The sequence below is a fragment of the Oncorhynchus tshawytscha genome, linkage group LG20, assembly GCF_018296145.1.
Source record: "Oncorhynchus tshawytscha isolate Ot180627B linkage group LG20, Otsh_v2.0, whole genome shotgun sequence".
NCBI classification, from domain to species: domain Eukaryota; kingdom Metazoa; phylum Chordata; class Actinopteri; order Salmoniformes; family Salmonidae; genus Oncorhynchus; species Oncorhynchus tshawytscha.
The window spans coordinates 3124835-3146091 of record NC_056448.1 but is presented as its reverse complement, the minus strand read 5'-3'; the positions used below and the strand labels follow the sequence as shown (position 1 = coordinate 3146091).

Sequence of the window (21257 nt, the reverse complement as noted above, 5' to 3'; positions counted from 1 at the left end):
TAAACAACACATAGTCAATGATACAGTAGAACAAAAGAAAACAAAAAGTCTATATACAGTGAGTGCAAATGAGGTAAGTTAAGGAAATAAATAGGCCATGGTGGCAAAGTAATTACAATATAGCAATTAAACACTGGAATGGTAGATCGGCAGAAGATGAATGTGCAAGTAGAGATACTGGGGTGCAAAGGAGCAATATAAATAAATACAGTATGGGGATGAGGTAGATAGATGGGCTGTTTACAGATAGGCTATGTACAGGTGCAGTGAGCTGCTCTGACAGCTGGTGCTTAAAGCTAGTGAAGGAGATATGAGTCTCAAGCTTCAGTGATTTTTGCAGTTCGTTCCAGTCATTGGCAGCATAGAACTGGAAGGGATGGCGACCAAAGGAGGAACTGGCTTTGGGGGTGGCCAGTGAGCTAAACCCACTGGAGTGCGTGCTATGAGTGGGTGCTGCTATGGTGCTATTATTACAGTAGTTTGTATCACTTCTGTCTGTCAGCTTGTAAATGAGGATGTTTAACTGTTCTCCAGATATATCCCAACTTCATCATATCTATTAAAAGCATATTTACAAGAGAATGGTATGAATACAGATAAAAGAGGAACCAAGAGGCAATATAATATATGAATTGGCAGACTCAGAGGTCCTTCCTTCTCCTGCTCATCTGCTTGTGACCACCAAGTGGCACCAAATCCAACAGAATCTATCTTGCTCGTAGGTCGGTGGGAGTCTCTCCTCGGTCGTTAGGACCCAGAGAAGGAGTTTAGTGCTCCGTTGCGGTATGAGTGTAGTCGTGAACGTACCCTCCATTGAGAAGTTCGTCAGTCACTCACACGGTAGCAAGCTGCAGAATTTGAAGAGTTCTACTGCCGTTATTCTTGTCTACAATGAGAGAACTTCACTTTAAGGATTGCTTTTGGGTGAGTACAAATGTGATTGCAGAGCTATTTGTTTTTAGAGATCTAAATATGATTTTCAAGTTATGCAAATGTGTTCTTTCATTTATAAGGGTGTAAACACAACATAAGCCTACACAATAATAGAACAGGTCTAGCTATGTCTATTTGTTAAGTAATTTGACTTTTTTAGAATATTACATACCGCATGGATTTGGTTCTGGTCATTTTGAAAACCTTGTAATGTCTAGATGCAAATCAGAATGGCAGGGTTTAGGAGTATACCCCATACAGTGTAGGCTATATCAATGCAGGAAATGTAAAACTTGTAATGTATTTGAGGTTTAAAAAGTCTTCTGTAGTTGGTCATTTCATCTCATTTGATTTTACCATACGTAAACTGTAAACTGACAAAAACGTCCATTAATTGCAATCCACATAATAATTCACATTTGCTGTTGCTGCAGAATTATTTTCCTGCTGTAGTGAACTGGCTCAAATTGAATTCATTCTACATCTGTAGGCCTACTGTACCTCTCAAATCACATGTGGATAAAATGATTATGCCATTCTCTCATGCAGACATACATTACAGGTAACTTCAACTGCAGTTTAGCACACAAAAAAACACACATTTATTCATGCTCACAAAAGACCTCTATTGCTTCATTACTGTTTTCTTTATTGTTTCCATTGTTTAATGTATCGTGTGCTGTATGTAGCGGGAATCTTTTACATTATGGATCATTTTGGTTGGAGCACTTGGGGGTCTTCTCTCTGAATGTTTGGAATGGAGTTGTTTCCTTTTTGATAGACTGTTAATGGCAATGCAGTGAGGTGTATAGGGGTTCGAATGACCACTACTGGGAGGGTGTGAGAGGCACTCCATGGTGTGCCGTGATTACGTATTGCTTTTCCTCGTTCCCAAAATGGCCAGAACAGGGATTTCACCGGCACTGGGGGTTATGACAGTATCATCCAGCACCTCAACGATGGCAAGAAGACATGCAAGGAGATAGAAGACTTCATGAAAGCCAGGTGAGAAGCCATGTAAGGTATCATCCAATAGAAACCATGCATTGAATCCTCAGATTACACTGTTAAAAATGAAGTGCTTTGCAACACTAACTAGTGCCCAACTGAACTGGCACCACCTTAAAGAAAATCTTAACTTTGCTGCTATTGAAACATATGGTTGTGAGGGAAACATTCATCCTGAGGGGTTATGGAATATGACGTGTTGTAGCACCACATAATCAAGAGTTGTGCAACACCTTGCCATAGCCTGGGAGCACTAACCCGGAAAAGTTTGAAATTATGGCATTTCGAGTCCTATGTGGTGAAGAATTAGATTACTTCTCTTTTGGTGTCGTTTCCTCTCTCTAAATCTTCTAAAACACTGTTGTGGTGTTTCAAATCCTGTCTAGTAGGGTTGTGCGGTATCCAGATATTCATAACGTTATACAGTCCTTCGCTCATACTGGGATTTAGAGTATTACTGGCTTAGTAAGTGGAGTCGGCAGGGTAGCCTAGTGGTTATAGAGCGTTGGACTAGTAACTGGAAGGTTGCGAGTTCAAACCCCCGAGCCTACAAGGTACAAATCTGTCGTTCTGCCCCTGAACAGGCAGTTAACCCACTGTATTACTGGCTTAGTAAGTGGAGTCAAAAATGCAAAAAAGCTCATTGAGTGTCTAGTACCAGAATGCTAACAAAATTAGCACAAGTAATGGCGATTTTCTTTGGAGGCTGATAGCTAAATATGCTAACAAGCACAAACGAAAATAATTAAATTGCAAAGATAGTCAATCCAACTCTTAAAGTTATCAATATATAGGTGAGGTATTTTTTGGTGAGTTTGCACATTTACAAGTGAATGTGAACGAGAGACATTGTGCAAACGAACAAACTTTTGACACATGCTTGTCTGAAGGAAGAACAGTACTGACTCTGAAGCAGCATGTGTTCACACTGTACTCTGCTCGGTGCAGACAGGCAGACAGACAGACAGACAGGCAGACAGAACGGAGAGGAGAAACAACGCAAGGAAGTCGAGCAGTGGCTGCTGTACAGATAACTCACCCAAAGGGCTTTGACTTCTCAAACAAGGAAGAAAGCGAACACTATAAATTAGGGGTCGCGTTAATGCAGAATTCTGCATATTTCACGCAGGATTGTTTTTTGTTACTCATAAGAAATATCTTGCTGCGTTTTATAAACAAAGATCTAGAATGCTTCTTGTCATTTCTGCTCGGCATCAGACTAATTTTGTTCTTCAGTTGCACTTTCCACTCAGATGAGAATTCACAAACGGGCTTTCTGTCAGCAGACAGCGCTCTGACTAGGGTGACCACATTTAAAATACCCTAATGCAGGACAACGGGATAATTTAGTGGGACTTTTGCAGTATAGTGTAGCCTACACCTGAATATGTTTTTCACACACACAAAAATCTCCCTCCCGCTGCAACAAGCAAGCCTCCCACAAAATGTTGTGATCCAGAAATGAGAGACTGTGGCTGTTTTATGACCATCTGGGAATATGTGGCCAAGGAAACATTTCTGGTTGGTCTTAGTTAGGGAGACTTTTAAAACGGGCTTGAGTATAGTAGCAGCAAATATGTTGAATGAGCATTGAGAGTTTGACGAAATTATCTTATTCTTCAGTCTAATACGGCTATTTACTTACTTTTGTAGCTTTTCGTTAGACGCACACTTTTTGTAAGTACCGGTAGTTAACTGTCCTCTCCAAGTTTAGCTGGAATTTAGCCTAAAAGGATTTGACAAATGTGATTTGTTGACTATAAAACACTGGCCTATGTAAATATCAGATCTCATCAATGATTGGAGAAGTATTTGTCACCAGCACCACATCCTCATGATGTAATATCATGTCATAAGCGCAAAGTGACCACAAAAGAGAGGTTGGAATGTAAATTCTCATCAAATTAGTAGGAAGTCTGAATGAAATACAGAACAAATCTATCTCATTTAGATTAGTGGTATTGTCATTTGTTGATCAAATGTGGCACATAATTGTTTGGTTGCGGGACAAAGGAACCACATGCAGGACTGTCCCGCACAATCCGGGACATGTGGTCACCCTAACTCTGACTGATGTGTAGCTACTTTTCTCCAATAGTTTTCTCGGTGTAGCTAGCCTACTTTTCTCCGGTAAAAACTTTCAAATATACAAATGTATTGAAAAACTTCAAATAAATAGTTTCAACAGTATTGAAAAACAACCCAATGGCTATTTCCAAATACCTCAGTATACGGTATATACGATATACCGCCTAAGCCTACTGTCTAGTGCAGAAATAGTTTCCAGATGCTGTACATGGGTATCCCTTTTCTTAGTGTATATTCACTGCTCTTATATGGCATGTTGACAAACTCTACAGTAATCCCAAAATTTCAAATGCACATTACGCTTTAACATAGGACACAAGATTGTTTTGTGAAAGAACAAATGAATACGTTTGTCCAGAACGATAATTCATTCACATGATTCTGAAGCTTCAAATGCGTTCTTTTTCTTTGCAAATGATCAAATGACAACTTGAACAGGTCTTTCATATTTTTATATTCATAAAGAAAGTTCAAAGATCTCTAAGCTATTTATCATATTAATATTCTTCAAAAGTAACAGAAATGTAGAATTATATTGTATATCAATGGGGGGAAAAGACATGCAAGGACTGCTTATGTGAGCATTAGCACTTAAACAAACCTTGTGCAAAACTTCAGGCCAGGGCTCAAGTCATCCATTACCTTAATGTCTCAGACCTGAGTCTTTATGTTCAGTGGATTGAATGACAGTAGAGTTAAGATGATGATATGATTGACAGCTGACAATTCAGTTGGCATGAGTTTGTGAGTCTTGTCTTCGCTGGCTTTGGTAAGGATCGTCAATAGGCGCTAAAGCAGTTAGCATCCATGAATGGGGTAGGCCAATGCTAGAGCAGGCTACATTTGCAGTGGCTATTTACTGTAGCGTATAAGATGTGGGTCATACATCTAATATTACATAAAGCTCGTAAAGTTACCAGGCAAACAAGCCAGCAGTATTAACTGAAAAGCCTGCCGTAATTTAAAACAAGTGCACGAAAGGTGCAAAACTGCAAACAATGACATGTGGCATCATGAAAACTCATCAAAATTGCTGTTCGACTTTGACTATTAAGCATTAGTGGCTGATATTCTACACAAAATCCATGTTCTCATTGAGTGAATTCCTTTTATGTTTCCTTCCTTAACGTGAAAACATTTTGTACTCACATTTTCATTGGCACATACTTCCTTGGATTGTTTTGGAGAGTTTAATCTGAGCGTCTGGTGTGCTTTCACCTGAGTTCGTGAAGGACCAACAAACGTGGCAGTTTTTTTACTCGACCATAGAGTTTGCTGGAGGGCACACCTTCCACGAATGCCCCCTCTCCACCTCCATGCCTCAGACTTGGGGGATTTCCGAACAGTACCGCAGCACAATGTTTGTATCAGGACTCAGGATAAGACCCAGATGCAGAGAGTTCGAATCACAGATGTTTAATAACAAAACAGGGGGCAAACTACAGGTCAAGGGCAGGCTGAGGTCAGGCTGAGGTCAGTAATCCAGGGCAGAGTCAGTAAGGTACAGAACAGCAGGCAGGCTGAGGTCAGGCTGAGGTCAGTAAACCAGGGCAGAGTCAGTAAGGTACAGAACAGCAGGCAGGCTCAGGGCAGGCTGAGGTCAGTAAACCAGGGCAGAGTCAGTAAGGTACAGAACAGCAGGCAGGCTCAGGGCAGGCTGAGGTCAGTAAACCAGGGCAGAGTCAGTAAGGTACAGAACAGCAGGCAGGCTGAGGTCAGGCTGAGGTCAGTAATCCAGGGCAGAGTCAGTAAGGTACAGAACAGCAGGCAGGCTCAGGGCAGGCTGAGGTCAGTAAACCAGGGCAGAGTCAGTAAGGTACAGAACAGCAGGCAGGCTGAGGTCAGGCTGAGGTCAGTAATCCAGGGCAGAGTCAGTAAGGTACAGAACAGCAGGCAGGCTCAGGGCAGGCTGAGGTCAGTAATCCAGGGCAGAGTCAGTAAGGTACAGAACAGCAGGCAGGCTCAGGGCAGGCTGAGGTCAGTAATCCAGGGCAGAGTCAGTAAGGTACAGAACAGCAGGCAGGCTGAGGTCAGGCTGAGGTCAGTAATCCAGGGCAGAGTCAGTAAGGTACAGAACGGCAGGCAGGCTCAGGGCAGGCAGAATGATCAAAACCGGAAGAACTAGAAAACAGGGACTAGAGAGAACAGTACGTGAAAAAACACGCTTGTAGGCTGGACGAGACAAGACGAACTGGCAACAGACAAACAGAAAGCACAAGGGGAAATGGGCGACACCCGGTGGGGGGTTGAAGACAAGCACACGACAGGTGAAACAGATCATGGTTGTGACAGTTTGATGTTCACATTTTGCCTTTAATCTAAACCTTTGCCTTTAAATAGGGGGCCCAAATTCATCATACGGTACGTGACTGTGTGGTTGAGTGGGTAAAATTCCAAAGAAATTGGAGGTTCGGGGGTTCAAATCAAATCAAATCAAATTTATTTATATAGCCCTTTGTACATCAGCTGATATCTCAAAGTGCTGTACAGAAACCCAGCCTAAAACCCCAAACAGCAAGCAATGCAGGTGTAGAAGCACAGTGGCTAGGAAAAACTCCCTAGAAAGGCCAAAACCTAGGAAGAAACCTAGAGAGGAACCAGGCTATGTGGGATGGCCAGTCCTCTTCTGGCTGTGCCGGGTGGAGATTATAACAGAACATGGCCAAGATGTTCAAATGTCCATAAATGACCAGCATGGTCGTATAACAATAAGGCAGAACAGTTGAAACTGGAGCAGCAGCACGGTCAGGTGGACTGGGGACAGCAAGGAGTCATCATGTCAGGTAGTCCTGGGGCATGGTCCTAGGGCTCAGGTCCTCCGAGAGAGAGAGAGAATTAGAGAGAGCATATGTGGGGTGGCCAGTCCTCTTCTGGCTGTGCCGGGTGGAGATTATAACAGAACATGGCCAAGATGTTCAAATGTTCATAAATGACCAGCATGGTCGAATAATAATAAGGCAGAACAGTTGAAACTGGAGCAGCAGCACGGCCAGGTGGACTGGGGACAGCAAGGAGTCATCATGTCAGGTAGTCCTGGGGCATGGTCCTAGGGCTCAGGTCCTCCGAGAGAGAGAGAGAGAGAGAGAAAGAGAGAATTAGAGAACGCACACTTAGATTCACACAGGACACCGAATAGGACAGGTGAGGTACTCCAGATATAACAAACTGACCCTAGCCCCCCGACACATTAACTACTGCAGCATAAATACTGGAGGCTGAGACAGGAGGGGTCAGGAGACACTGTGGCCCCATCCGAGGACACCCCCAGACAGGGCCAAACAGGAAGGATATAACCCCACCCACTTTGCCAAAGCACAGCCCCCACACCACTCTAATCAACCCACTCAGGTGACGCACCCCTTCCAGGGACGGCATGAGAGAGCTCCAGTAAGCCAGTGACTCAGCCCCTGTAATAGGGTTAGAGGCAGAGAATCCCAGTGGGAAGAGGGGAACCGGCCAGGCAGAGACAGCAAGGGCGGTTCGTTGCTCCAGAGCCTTTCCGTTCACCTCCCCACTCCTGGGCCAGACTACACTCAATCATATGACCCACTGAAGAGATGTCTTCAGTAAGGACTTAAAGGTTGAGACCGAGTTTGCGTCTCTGACATGGGTAGGCAGACCGTTCCATAAAAATGGAGCTCTGTAGGAGAAAGCCCTGCCTCCAGCTGTTTGCTTAGAAATTCTAGGGACAATTAGGAGGCCTGCTTCTTGTGACCGTAGCATACGTGTAGGTATGTACGGCAGGACCAAATCAGAGAGATAGGTAGGAGCAAGCCCATGTAATGCTTTGTAGGTTAGTAGTAAAACCTTGAAATCAGCCCTTGCTTTGACAGGAAGCCAGTGTAGAGAGGCTAGCACTGGAGTAATATGATCAAATTTTTTGGTTCTAGTCAGGATTCTAGCAGCCGTATTTAGCACCAACTGAAGTTTATTTAGTGCTTTATCCGGGTAGCCGGAAAGTAGAGCATTGCAGTAGTCTAACCTAGAAGTGACAAAAGCATGGATTAATTTTTCTGCATCATTTTTGGACAGAAAGTTTCAGATTTTTGCAATGTTACGTAGATGAAAAAAAGCTGTCCTTGAAATGGTCTTGATATGTTCTTCAAAAGAGAGATCAGGGTCCAGAGTAACGCCGAGGTCCTTCACAACGAGGTTCAATTCCTTCTTCTGCCTTTCCAACTTTCACTCCATAATAACCATGGAATTTCGCCTCCCCAAAAATCTCCTGAGGCCCTATTCAGACTTGAGATAAGTTGATTTAACATTACTTGAATCCATGTTTTATTGAGTCCATGCTAGGTCTACTTATCTCAAGTCTGAATCGGGCCACATGTGCTCAGTATAACAAGGGTGGTTCAGCACAACCGTTTAGTCCTGAAGATTGGCTGAGAGCATTAAGGCAGTGTTTTGACAAGCAGGACCCGGGTTCACATCCACCTCACATGAATACCAGTGATGAAGGACCATTTTGCACATTACCTCATGGTACCTCTGCTATAACTTAGATTGCCCTAAACATTTAGATTGTAGCAATATTTATCATCATCTTATAATGGGTCCTGGCAAATGTAGCCCATAATTAGTGCCACGGTCTATCCTAGAATATGTATTCAATTCCCAGTGTCTTCTTTAAACTCTTGATTCAAATATTGACTGAACATCCTCATCAATCAAATATTGACTGAACATCCTCATCAATCAAATATTGACTGAACATCCTCATCAATCAAATATTGACTGAAAATCATCATCAATCAATATTTATGCTATAAACCATTTGCAATTTCCAACCATCAGATTGGATGCGAGACAGTCTGCCAAAACATACTTTTTATGTGTTGATGCTGGCTGCCTTTTACATGCACTGAAACAACAACAAGTGTTTTTTCAACACTCACTTACAGCACAATTACTCAGATTAAAGAACCACTACTTCCGCTTTAAATACAATCAGTGTATCATAACACTTGGGTCTACGTTCAAACACCCTCCGAACACCAGATATCAGCATAGGTGCACTACTTTTCATGTTTTTTAAAATATATTTTTAAATTGTGTTTTTGAGTCTCTCTATTTTGTTAACGGTGTACTACAGAGAATATGGTCTGGAAAAGAGACTATGATTCTATGGTTCTGTTATAGGTGACAGCGCCCACAGGCTCTGCTGCCATGTCGTTCTTGTTGTTGTCTGGTTATTTTCACCGAATATCAGCAATGTGATGTTGTGAGCTGACCTTTTCAAAGGGCATTGAGGATTCGTTCCACGACACAGAAGTAAGATAAGGAAGTCATTTAAGGGATGATGCCCGAGAAGCCGGCGTTTGGAGGATATAATGGCACGGGTGTTGTTAGGCCCGAGACGAAGTGGTTCCAAGTAGAACTATTTGGGGTTCCAGATGGAACCCTCCGTAGAGAAGGGTTCTACCTGCAACCACAAAGGGTTCTTCAAGGGGTTCTCCTATGGGGATAGCCAAAGAACCCTTTAAGGTTCCAGATAGCACCTAGTTACTGTGTAATACACCACACGATTTGAAGGGGGAGCATAGTTCACCAAAGTTCATATTATGAATACTTTCTATGTTTGATTTTATTGTCTCTGTAACGAGTGCGCTGAGAGTCGGGAAGCAAGTACAGTGAGTGAGTGTTTTAATAAATAAACAAACAAAACAATTAACACAAAACACAAACAACACATGAAACAGAGTCAATAACACCCGAGGAAAGAACCAAAGGGTTGTGACAGATATAGGGAAGATAATCAAAGAGGTGATGGAGTCTAGGTGAGTGTCACGCTGGCAACACATGAAACAGAGTCAATAACACCTGAGGAAAGAACCAAGGGGAGGGACAGATATAGGGAAGATAATCAAAGAGGTGATGGAGTCTAGGTGAGTGTCACGCTGGTGCGCTTGACGATGTTGACAGGTGTACAGGATAATCAGCAGCCTGACGACCTAGAGGCCGGAGAGGGAGTATAGTTGAGCCGGCTGGGGCGCAGGAACCTGCCAGACCGGCTGAGGCAGCGGAGCCTGGCGACCCGGCTGAGGCATGAAAGCCCGAGGAGCCGGCTGAGGCAGGGGACCCGCCGTCATTTACACTGACACAAAAAAATATATATATATATATCATATTGAAAGATAGAAAGTGTGGTTTTGCAAATATATTGCAGTCATATGTAGAAAAAAATTTGAAAAAAGTGCAAGCAGTTATGGTGAAAGTTGCCTGTATTTGAATTTCCTTTATCTCATGGACACTAGGACCCTTCGGTGGTGCAAATCTTCACACTATAGCCAAATGTTCTCTCATGCACATGTTGTAGATAACATTTGTGAACTGTTTACCTTGTTGAATGCACCTCTGAAGAGATGTGTTTGGTCATCTTTCAGAGCATCCATAGAGGAGAAGTATGCCAAAGAGCTACTGGGTCTCTCCAAGAAGGTGTGTGGGTGCAATGAGATGAAGTAAGTCCGTCTGTTGTTGCCGATGTTATCCATGCTGTAGTCGATATTGCTTGCCATCAGTCAGACACTGTGAAAATGTATACAGAAATCATTTGAAAGGCCTGCTATTGAAGGCAGAGATGCCCTTGTAATGGGCTTTGTTGAAAGCCCTTAAAAGCCATCACACAACATGTTAAATAGCCTTCTTATTACCCTGGTGCCAATCTATCTCAAACAAGACAAGTAAATGCAAACTTGCAGTGAATTCAGAAAGGTTTTCAAACGCCTTTTTCCACATTAAAGCCTTATTCTAAAAATGGATGAAATAGTTTTTTTCCTCGTTAGTCTATAGACAATACCCGATAATGACGACACAAAAACTTTTTTTGTTTTGTTGTTGTTATATTTGGGTTGTTGATATTGCCTGGCATGCAGCCTTCAGATGGCACACTAGAAGGCTGTGGATCTGCCCATTGATAGCACTGTCTGAAGTTGACCAAACCCATTTTGTTTTGCGCGTTGTATGATGGTTTGCACGCTTCAACGGCTCATTGACCACGCAGCACTACACGCATGAGCGTTATTAGTGCATTTGTGTTACACGATTGAATTACTGTTGGGGCCTTTTTCTGTCGAGAAGGATTCTGTCAGCGGTTTGAGAGTCCATCCTGTTTCAGCTTGGTCACATGCTTCAAATGGTTTTGTGGTTAAGGCCTTTTCCGGTAAGGTGGGGGGGGGGTAATTAATCAAACAGCTCATTCTCTTCATTCTTAATTATTCTTTGTTATGTGAGGTCAGGTTGTTTTGCATAAATTCCATTTCATCATTTTACATCGTTTGTGTGTTTGTTTAGCACACTGAAGAGATCGTTGGATGTGTTCAAACTGCGTAAGTGTTGCAGTCACAACAATGTGCCTGATGATATATGATGATGACTGTGCTATGAGTTGGTATTTCCATGTGATGTGTGTTGTGTCATCCACATAATTTACTCATTCACTCAAACCCTCTTTTACAACATAGAGACTGAACATGTGAGTTTGTCACACCTACAACTGGCACAAACAATGAGGGATGAGGCAAAAAAACTTGAGGACTTCAGGGAGAGACAGAAAGAGGCAAGGAAAAAGGTACCATTGCATTCTATCAACTACTTAAACCCCTGAAATACATGTAGGAAATTTAAAACATCTTTAGTTACTTATAGACCTAATAATGCATTGCTAATACAGTGCACTCTGCTTAGTAGTGAATGCGTTTATAGTGATCAACCACTTATAACTGCTTACATCAAATCGTCCTGCATGGATGTGACAATGCGCTCTGTAATTGCAAATCAGGGATTTATCATCTCTATCGTCTTAGGTACAATATAATATCTTTGACACTTCTTCTTCGCAGGTTGAACAACAGATGGATGCCCTACACAAACAGAGGGCCACTCAGTTCAAGAAAACCATGGAGGTAAGCTGGAGAACTTTCCTATATTATTAGTCAAGCCACCAGTTATCATCCCTCTGTCATCTAAAGTCATGTCTAGTTTCAGTTACCAAAATGTGAAACAGACTATTGTAATATAAGTCATCCTTCCTCAACAGCCATGAGAAGTGAATAAGGGGGGGAACCTCTCAAATAAATAGGAAGTTACATTATATGTACTGAGGCACCTCGAATGAAGGGGAAGTTATTATAAGGTAGTACATTTTGGCCTCCCGGGTGGCGCAGTGGTTAAGGGCGCTGTACTGCAGCGCCAGCTGTGCCACCAGAGACTCTGGGTTCGCGCCCAGGCTCTGTCGTAACTGGCCGCGACCGGGAGTGTATCAGAGGACGCATGACTTTCAACCTTCGTCTCTCCCGAGCCCGTACAGGAGTTGTAGCGATGAGACAAGATAGTAGCTACTAAAACAATTGGATACCACAAAATTGGGGAGAAAAAAGGGCTAAAATAAAAAAGTTGGTACATTTTATTATTACATACAGTGCCTTCAGAAAGTATTCACACCCCTCGACTTGTTCCACATGTTGTTGTGTTACAGTCTGAATTTAAAATGGATTAAACAGAGATTTGTTTTGTCACTGGCCTACACACGATACCCCATAGTGTCTTGCGATGGAGGATACTACGCTCTTCCAAGTTGAGCTTGTCTCACTCTTGAAGAAGACATCTGCTTTTCGTGTTGAATGTTCCCAGTTCTTGCCCTTTTGGTTTTGAACTTGACAGTTTGTGTTCCATCACTGGGCCGATGCTCTCACCTTCTCTTTGTGCCTGTCGCCATCTCTGCTTTTGAGAAAGGCATGATGGATCTGGTTTCTGTTGTTGCTGCATTCACAGCGGAGACTGCCATTGACCAGGATATGTTTGAGTCTTGTTGTGCATCGATTTCAACTCCTCTGAACATTCTGTCATCAGTGTTTCGATGTCTATTTGGCATTCTGGACAAACGATCAGCGTCAATGTTCTCTTTGCCTGGACGATATCTGATAGTGAAATCGAAATTGGCGAGTTCTGCAACCCATCCGCACTCGGTTGCGTTCCAGCTTGGCGGTCGACAAGACGTAGGTAAGGGGATTGTTGTCACTGTAGGCTGTGAAGGTCAGTGCACAGTACAAGTAATAGCGGAACTTTACTGTGATTGACCAGTACAGGGCTAGAAACTCACATTTTCCTGAGTGGAAATGGTAGTTTTTCTCAGTTGCAGTCAAGGTCCGAGATGCATAGGCTATCATACGCAGTTTTTTTCTGTCTTGTTTCTGATACAACACAGCTCCTAAACCTTTGTCTGATGCGTCTGTGTGAATGATAAACGGCTTTGAGAAGTCTGGGAAACCGAGCACAGGAGGCTGTACTAAGCGGTCTATCAGCCGCTCCATTATCTGTTGATGCGTATCAGTCCACGTCATTGATTTGTGAGAGGGCAATCCTCTTGTTTCCCCCTTTGTCTGCCATCTCTTTGCTTTGTTGTGTGTAACTGTAACTTCTTCAGGAGACATTGTGAGCAGGTTGTAGAGGGGGCTAGCAATGCGTGAGAAGTCTTTGATGCATTGCCTATAGTAGCTCAGCAGCCCCATGGTTCCTCTGAGCTCTTCTCGTGTACTTGATGTTTTGTCCTTCAGAGCTCTGACTGCTGCAGTATCAGCTGGATCGATTTTGCTTCCCTCGGGCAGACACTATTCTCCCTAAAGAGCGATCCCTCCGCTGTGAATATCTCACACTTTCTGGGCTTCAGCTTTATCCCATAAACTCTTAGCCTCTGTAGTACTTTTCTAAGGATGTCGATATGGTTCTCAAAGGTCTTGCTGAAGACGAGGTTGTCGTCCAGATACAGGATACAGATCTCATCTGTCAAGCCATCCAAACATTCCTCCATACAGCGCTGGAAGGCTGCGGGTGCATTCATGAGTCCAAGCGGAATCCGAACCCACTCATACAGTCCCCAGGGGCTCACAAAGGCTGTCATGGGCTTGCTTTCCTTTGCAATGAACCCTTGGTGATATGCTTTTCCCTGATCCAAGAGTGAAAATCAGGAATGTCCTCCAAGGCTGTCCATGATATCCTGTACTCTGGGTATTGGCTGGCGGTCAGGGTGAGTCTTCCTGTTCAGCTCCCTGTAGTCTATGCACAGTTGTAAGCTACCGTCCTTTTCCCTTACACATACGACTGGGGAAGAGTAAGGAGAGTTGGACTTCTTCACCCAACCCTGTGCTATCAGGTCATGCACGTAGTCTTTCACCATTCGTCTCTGTGTGCAGTATTTCCAGTGTTCAGCCCAGAGTTCATTTTGCTGTTCTCTCGAACAGTAGAGTGTTTTCTTACAGGATGGGCACTGTTGCAGTGCATGGCCCTTTTCTCTCATGCCACAGGTTGTACAGTGTTGGGACGTGTCTGTGTGACTGATTACTCCCTGTTCCACAGGGGCAACCTGTCTTCGTTTTAAAGGAACCTCTTTGGTTGGCCTTGTTTCTTCTAAACCGACAGCCTGCCAGGAAGTGGTCGCTGCTCCTACATCTGTAGCAGTGCTGACAGTACTCCTCTGATCTGCTCTGATGGAAGCACCTTCTCATACGGGCACGGTTTGGGGTTGCATAGTATCGCTGTGGTGCATATCTCTGCTGGAACTGTGCTGTTTCTATCACCCTTGGTCTGTGTCTTGGCTGGATACTTTACCTGTGGTTCATATCGCTGTTGATGTAACTGGACAGTTTCTCCCATCCGTCCTAGACCGCGAGCTGGCCAGTGCTGCTGCGGGGGGGCCTTGTGCTTTATAATGCGCTGTCATGTTATCCTGTTCTCTGCTTGGTGGTGGGGGGTATTGCTGCGGTATGAACACAGGTTGTTAAATGGGTTCTATGGTTTGTGAGACTTCAGCACTCAAGCTCTTTCACACCATCATACCAGACCTCAGTTATTTTGTTGTCATATGGTAGCAGCAATTGACAGAACCAACACTGTGGTAGTTGACTTTAAACAAATGACAGTGTTTTAGAGACTTTCCTGTTGTCAGTCATTCAGTGAAGAATAGCAAAGCGTTTTCACACGTGTAACCCCACTTCCCCTGTTATTCCATGTCGTTAACCAAAGTCAAAGAAGACATATGAGCAAAAGTGTCGAGACAAAGAGGAAGCAGAACAGAACATGAACCGAAATGCAAGCACCAGTAACGCCAAGCAGCAGGAAAAGGTAAGCTTCAGAGAAAAAGTTTCAAAGTTTCAAACCCTGACTGCACCAATTTCCATTCTATGTCCTTCTCATCTATCTCCCCCATCTCCATAACTTATTCACTGTATAAAAATAAATTAAAAAACATGAACATGACAGTGCAGTCAAAATTGTGGTTTTCCTGTTTTTTTTAAACAATATTTCAACACAATGGGGTCGAAACACTCTGAATTTGTGAAAATAATGATAATGCTCTTTTAGTGCTTTTTGAAAGAAAAGAAAAAACATTTGAAATTTCAGCCTGTTCAAGTGGGATGGTATTTTTGTCCCACAGCATGTCATCCCAATCTGATCGGATTATTCTGACCAATGAGCAGTCATCTTTCATTTGCATTTACACCAATGCATTGTTGAATACTCATTGGCTTGAAGGGCATTCTAGACCGTGCTCTAGTCTAGAGTCCTCCAAACAGGGCTGTGTATGTCAATATACTGTGTTCACATTTGTATCAACACGCCCACACAATCAGACTGAGCATTTCAATGGCAAACGGAGGCTCAGGGAAATAAATGATTAAAAAAAAGCATATTTTGTGTTTATTTTCGTGAAATAAACACACACAGTGATTTATTAGACATACAGTGATGATTTAAACATGTCATTAAAAAGACTGCTTGGGGGCTTTAAAAAGAAACAAAAATGCTGGCGACACTAAATGAGCTGAGTGAGCCATGAGAATCTGTTGAGCTAAGGAAACAGCTGGCCTATTTTGACCACAGGAATTAGACTGCAAGAATTAGTTCTACACTGACCACAGGAAGAACACGGCTATCTAGCTTGTACACCGTTTATGAAGTGGACATGTTCCAATATGACGACACACTTTTACTGTATACTTAAAACAAAAAAAATAACTAAAGTAACGACCTGAACACAAGGAAGGGTTACATAAAGTACCGAATATGTCCTCAGTGTTTTTCTTTGTCATCTTTCAGCTATTTGCAAGAACAAATCAAGCAAAAATGAATGCAGAGGTAGCTGGTAAGAATGACAACCTATTATCCCTTTTGACTCTTGTCCACCATAAACAGGGGAAACCACAAATCATCATCTAGGTTATGTGCTGATAGTATGGTCTCCAAAGATGTATGTTCTCTGATTGGAATCCCAGACAGGCTATACATGCAGAATGTGACTGTGCTGGAAAAAATCAGGGAGGACTGGCAGAAGGAGCATGTCAAAGCATGCGAGGTAAGGGCCAGAAAGCATCAGAGTATTTTTGTTGGTTTGTTAGTTGAATACTGTATTACTTGTACATTATTTGTACTGTGCCGGACAAGAAGGAAACCGCTCAGGGATTTCGCCATGAGGCCAATGGCAACCGTTACAGAGTTTATTGACTGTGATAGAAAAAAACAGAGGATGGATCAACAACATTGTAGTTACTCCACAATACTAACCTAATTGACTGAGGGAAAAGAAGGAAGCCTGTACAGCAGTGTTTCCTAACCTCGGTCCTCGGGAACCCAAGGGGTGCACATTTTGGGTTTTTTGCCCTAACTCTACACAGCTGATTCAAATGATCAACGCTTAATGATTAGTTGATTATTTGAATCAGCTGTATAGTGCTAGGGCAAAAATCAAAACGTACAACCCCTTGGAGTCCCGACGACCGAGTTTAGGAAACCCTGCTGTACAGAAAAAAACGTTTCCAAAACAAGTATCCTCTTTATAACAGGGCACTAAAGGAATACTGAAAAATAAAAATGTGGCAATGCAATTCACTTGTTGGGCAAATGTCGAACACTCCAGGTGTGGAAAGCTCTTAGGGACTCACCCTGCTGTAATCACTGCCAAAGGTGCTTCTACCAAGTATTGTCTCAGGATTGTAAATACTGATGTAAGCGCGTTTTTTATGTATTTTATTTTCACTAAATTTGCTGACATTTGTAAACACATGTAAAAACATGTCTACACTTTGTCGTTAGGGGTATTGTGTGTAGATTGGTGAGGAAAAAATAGATATTTAATCCATCTTGAGTTCAAGCTTTAACAACAAAACAACAAAAATGAATACTTTTTGAAGGCACCATATACCATTTAGTGCTCTGTTACATCCAGGGATTTGAGAAGCAGGAAGTTGAGAGGATCAACACTCTAAGGAACATGGTGTGGACTCATCTCAACCAGCTCTCCCAGCAGTGTGTCACCAGCGATGAGGTAAAGTCACAATTCAAATGCTTTATTTCCTAGGGACTCATCAAGGTGCAGTAGTTTCTTACTGGTGGTCAATGTTCATTTTTGGTTGTTGTAAATGATACGCAAAGAATAGCGTGAAGGATTGTGGCTGTAAGGGACCTTCCATATTGCTTGTTTCTAACTTGTTTGTCTATGTGTTCAGCTATATGAGGAAGTGAGGAAGTCTCTTGAACATTGCGACATACAGGAGGACATTGAACACTTTGTGAACCTCAGACGGACTGGGGATAAACCACCAGGTACAGTTCCTCACTCTTCACGGGTCCGCTTTGTCATCCAAAGAAAACAACAGGGACATTACAGTACATTATAGGTCATCTTAAGGGCTACAATGAAAATCAGACTTTTTTTGTGTGTGTCATCCTTGATACTTTTATGTAGTTGTACTCACTACTCACCCCCTGACCTGCTCTGTCCTCACATCTCAGCTCCTATTCTGTATGATAACTTCTACAGCAGTCAGAGGGTCCCCATAGCACCATCAGTCACCCACATGGCTCCATCTATCACCAGGTGAGTGTGATTTTATCAATAAATGTTTGGGGGGGGGGGCAAACCAATAATATATTGAAAGGGGAACAACACGCACAACAGATGATGATTTTCCCCTTACCAAAAAAAATATGATTCTGTTTTGTCTGTTTTGTGAACATCAGGAGACCATTGCCTAATCCAACCAACTCCGGAGGTGAGGTATATGTTAATAAACGACTGAGATATTTCCACTTTATGACAACATTGTCAGATGTAATCCATCATTGAAAATATGAATAAACTGTTCTTTGCTTTCCATTGAATGACCTGCCACTGTCTGTTTGTTTATTTATTTGTGTTTTGACTTCCTCTGCTGTAGGTGATTTGATCAACTCATCTGCATTAGACCCAGATCGAACCTACAGTGTTATACAATACTAGCACACGGGTAAGTCGTGTGTTCTTCAGTATTACAGCTTCAGTCAAATGACCATTGTCATCACAATAAGTTTGAGCCCACCTAAAACCATGTTTTTTTTTACACTATTCGTTTCCAGTTGTCTATGGGTATTGATATCGACTGCCTGGTGGAATGCTGAGTGTGGATCCCTTCAGTGATGGCTGTAAAGAGTGGACTTTGTGCTTTGTGCATTCAACAGTGACACCTTGACAAACTAATTCAGAAACACCACCAACGCTGACGTTAGTACAGCATGTTTTGATTATGTCATCATTGTGGTTTTATAGCTCTGTTATAAACAGTAAGGTTAAGTGTCATAGCTCATATACAATATATGTCTATTGGTAATATATGTAGTTTTTGTACAGTCTAAACCAGGAAATATTGTTAAACAAAAATAAAAGTAATCACTACAACTATTTATTCTTATTATTGATTTATTATTGGCCCATCCACCACCTCCCCTATTCGGAGGACCAAAATAACATCTTTCATACATGACACATCTCTCTTTCTTTTCTTTACAGGAGTTGCATAGTTGACATACATCACATTCAGATAGAAGGTACCCAAACGCTGTACATTATGTATTGTGTTTTTAGTCAGCTAAACATGAGCTTTTAAACCCACCCCTCAGCTACTCTCAGTCCATCTCACCTATTTCCTTAAATTGCCCTCTTATGTTTTCCATGTGCCGTATATTTTTCAACTGTGCTGTGATGTTTCACATCAATTCTGAACCTTTCTAATCGCATAGTATCTACAAATTGTAAGTTAAAGATTAATATTTTAACAAAGTTAGGTAAGTGAGGTTAGGTAAGTGAGGTTAGGTTAGGTAAGTGAGGTTAGGTAAGTGAGGTTAGGTAAGTGAGGTTAGGTAAGTGAGGTTAGGTAAGTGAGGTTAGGTAAGTGAGGTTAGGTAAGGGAGGTTAGGTAAGTGAGGTTAGGTAAGTGAGGTTAGGTAAGTGAGGTTAGGTAAGTGAGGTTAGGTAAGGGAGGTTAGGTAAGGGAGGTTAGGTAAGTGAGGTTAGGTAAGGGAGGTTAGGTAAGGGAGGTTAGGTAAGGGAGGTTAGGTAAGTGAGGTTAGGTAAGTGAGGTTAGGTAAGTGAGGTTAGGTAAGGGAGGTTAGGTAAGGGAGGTTAGGTAAGTGAGGTTAGGTAAGGGAGGTTAGGTAAGGGAGGTTAGGTAAGGGAGGTTAGGTAAGTGAGGTTAGGTAAGTGAGGTTAGGTAAGTGAGGTTAGGTAAGTGAGGTTAGGTAAGTGAGGTTAGGTAAGGGAGGTTAGGTAAGGGGGTTAGGTAAGGGAGGTTAGGTAAGTGAGGTTAGGTAAGTGAGGTTAGGTAAGGGAGGTTAGGTAAGGGAGGTTAGGTAAGTGAGGTTAGGTGAGGGAGGTTAGGTAAGGGAGGTTAGGTAAGGGAGGTTAGGTAAGGAGGTTAGGTAAGTGAGGTTAGGTAAGTGAGGTTAGGTAAGTGAGGTTAGGTAAATGAGGTTAGGTAAGGGAGGTTAGGTAAGTGAGGTTAGGTAAGTGAGGTTAGGTAAGGGAGGTTAGGTAAGGGAGGTTAGGTAAGGGAGGTTAGGTTAGGTAAGTGAGGTTAGGTTAGGTAAGTGAGGTTAGGTAAGGGAGGTTAGGTAAGGGAGGTTAGGTAAGTGAGGTTAGGTAAGTGAGGTTAGGTAAGTGAGGTTAGGTAAGGGAGGTTAGGTAAGGGAGGTTAGGTAAGTGAGGTTAGGTAAGTGAGGTTAGGTAAGTGAAATTAGGTAAATGAGGTTAGGTAAGGGAGGTTAGGTAAGTGAGGTTAGGTAAGTGAGGTTAGGTAAGGGAGGTTAGGTAAGGGAGGTTAGGTAAGGGAGGTTAGGTAAGTGAGGTTAGGTAAGTGAGGTTAGATAAGTGAGGTTAGGTAAGGGAGGTTAGGTAAGTGAGGTTAGGTAAGTGAGGTTAGGTAAGTGAGGTTAGGTAAGGGAGGTTAGGTAAGGGAGGTTAGGTAAGCGAGGTTAGGTAAGTGAGGTTAGGTAAGTGAGGTTAGGTAAGTGAGGTTAGGTAAGTGAGGTTAGGTAAGTGAGGTTAGGTAAGTGAGGTTAGGTAAGTGAGGTTAGGTAAGTGAAATTAGGTAAATGAGGTTAGGTAAGTGAGGTTAGGTAAGTGAGGTTAGGTAAGTGAGGTTAGGTAAGTGAGGTTAGGTAAGTGAGGTTAGGTAAGTGAGGTTAGGTAAGTGAAATTAGGTAAATGAGGTTAGGTAAGTGAGGTTAGGTAAGTGAGGTTAGGTAAGTGAGGTTAGGTTAGGTAAGTGAGGTTAGGTAAGTGAGGTTAGGTAAGTGAGGTTAGGTAAGGGAGGTTAGGTAAGGGAGGTTAGGTAATTGAGGTTAGGTAAGTGAGGTTAGGTAAGTGAGGTTAGGTAAGTGAGGTTAGGTAAGTGAGGTTAGGTAAGAGAGGTTAGGTAAGTGAGCATTGAGGGTGTGGGAATGTCCATAGGGGGAGTAGCAGGGGGAGGGGGAGCAGGCAGCTGTCTAGTGGTGGCTATTCAGCAGCCTGATGGTCTGAGGGTAGAAACTATTGGCCAGTCTTTCAGTTATTGCCATGGTGCTCCTGTCCTGGCTGTGTCTGTGATTGAAGCGGGGAGAACAGGGCATCGCTTGTGGTGGTTGGGGGGGACAGGACAAATTTCTTCAGTATCCTGAGGTTGAAGAATCGCAAGTCGTGCTTTCTACGCTAGACCACTTCAGCTTCTGAGATGGGTACGCCTAGGAATTTGAAGTCATTGACCGTCTCTTCGGCGGCCCCATTGAGGAGGATGAGGGAGTGTTCAGCCTGTTTTGTCCTGAAGTCCACAATCAGCTTTTTTATTTGCTCATGTTGAGGGAGATGTTGTTTACCTGGCACCATGCCGTCAGAGTGCCTACCTCCCTGTAGGCTGTCTCGTCATTGTTGGTGTTGTCAGCGAACT

The 21257-nt window shown here is 42.8% G+C and overlaps 1 protein-coding gene across 4 annotated transcripts; it reads left to right on the top strand.

Annotated features, from left to right (window-relative positions):
• The first annotated feature begins 761 nt into the window (after positions 1-761).
• On the top strand, positions 762-19114 carry LOC112219680 (proline-serine-threonine phosphatase-interacting protein 2). Of its 4 annotated transcripts, XR_002948778.2 has the most exons (16): positions 766-924; positions 1838-1938; positions 10416-10490; positions 11323-11357; positions 11493-11599; positions 11871-11933; positions 15049-15147; positions 16123-16168; positions 16299-16378; positions 17249-17347; positions 17529-17625; positions 17815-17899; positions 18043-18074; positions 18240-18308; positions 18418-18562; positions 18848-19114. XR_002948778.2 is itself a non-coding variant. In XM_024381157.1 (15 exons), the coding sequence occupies exons 1-14, from the start codon at positions 892-894 to the stop codon at positions 18299-18301; spliced, it is 1014 nt and encodes a 337-aa protein (XP_024236925.1). In that variant the 5' UTR covers positions 762-891; the 3' UTR covers positions 18302-18308; positions 18418-18739. The 4 variants fall into 4 exon arrangements, 2 of the variants coding, with proteins under 2 accessions (XP_024236925.1, XP_024236926.1); XM_024381157.1 differs by lacking the exon at positions 18848-19114 and having other exon boundaries at positions 762-924; positions 18418-18739; XR_002948779.2 differs by lacking the exon at positions 18848-19114 and having other exon boundaries at positions 18043-18079; positions 18418-18739.
• The last annotated feature ends 2143 nt before the right edge of the window (positions 19115-21257 follow it).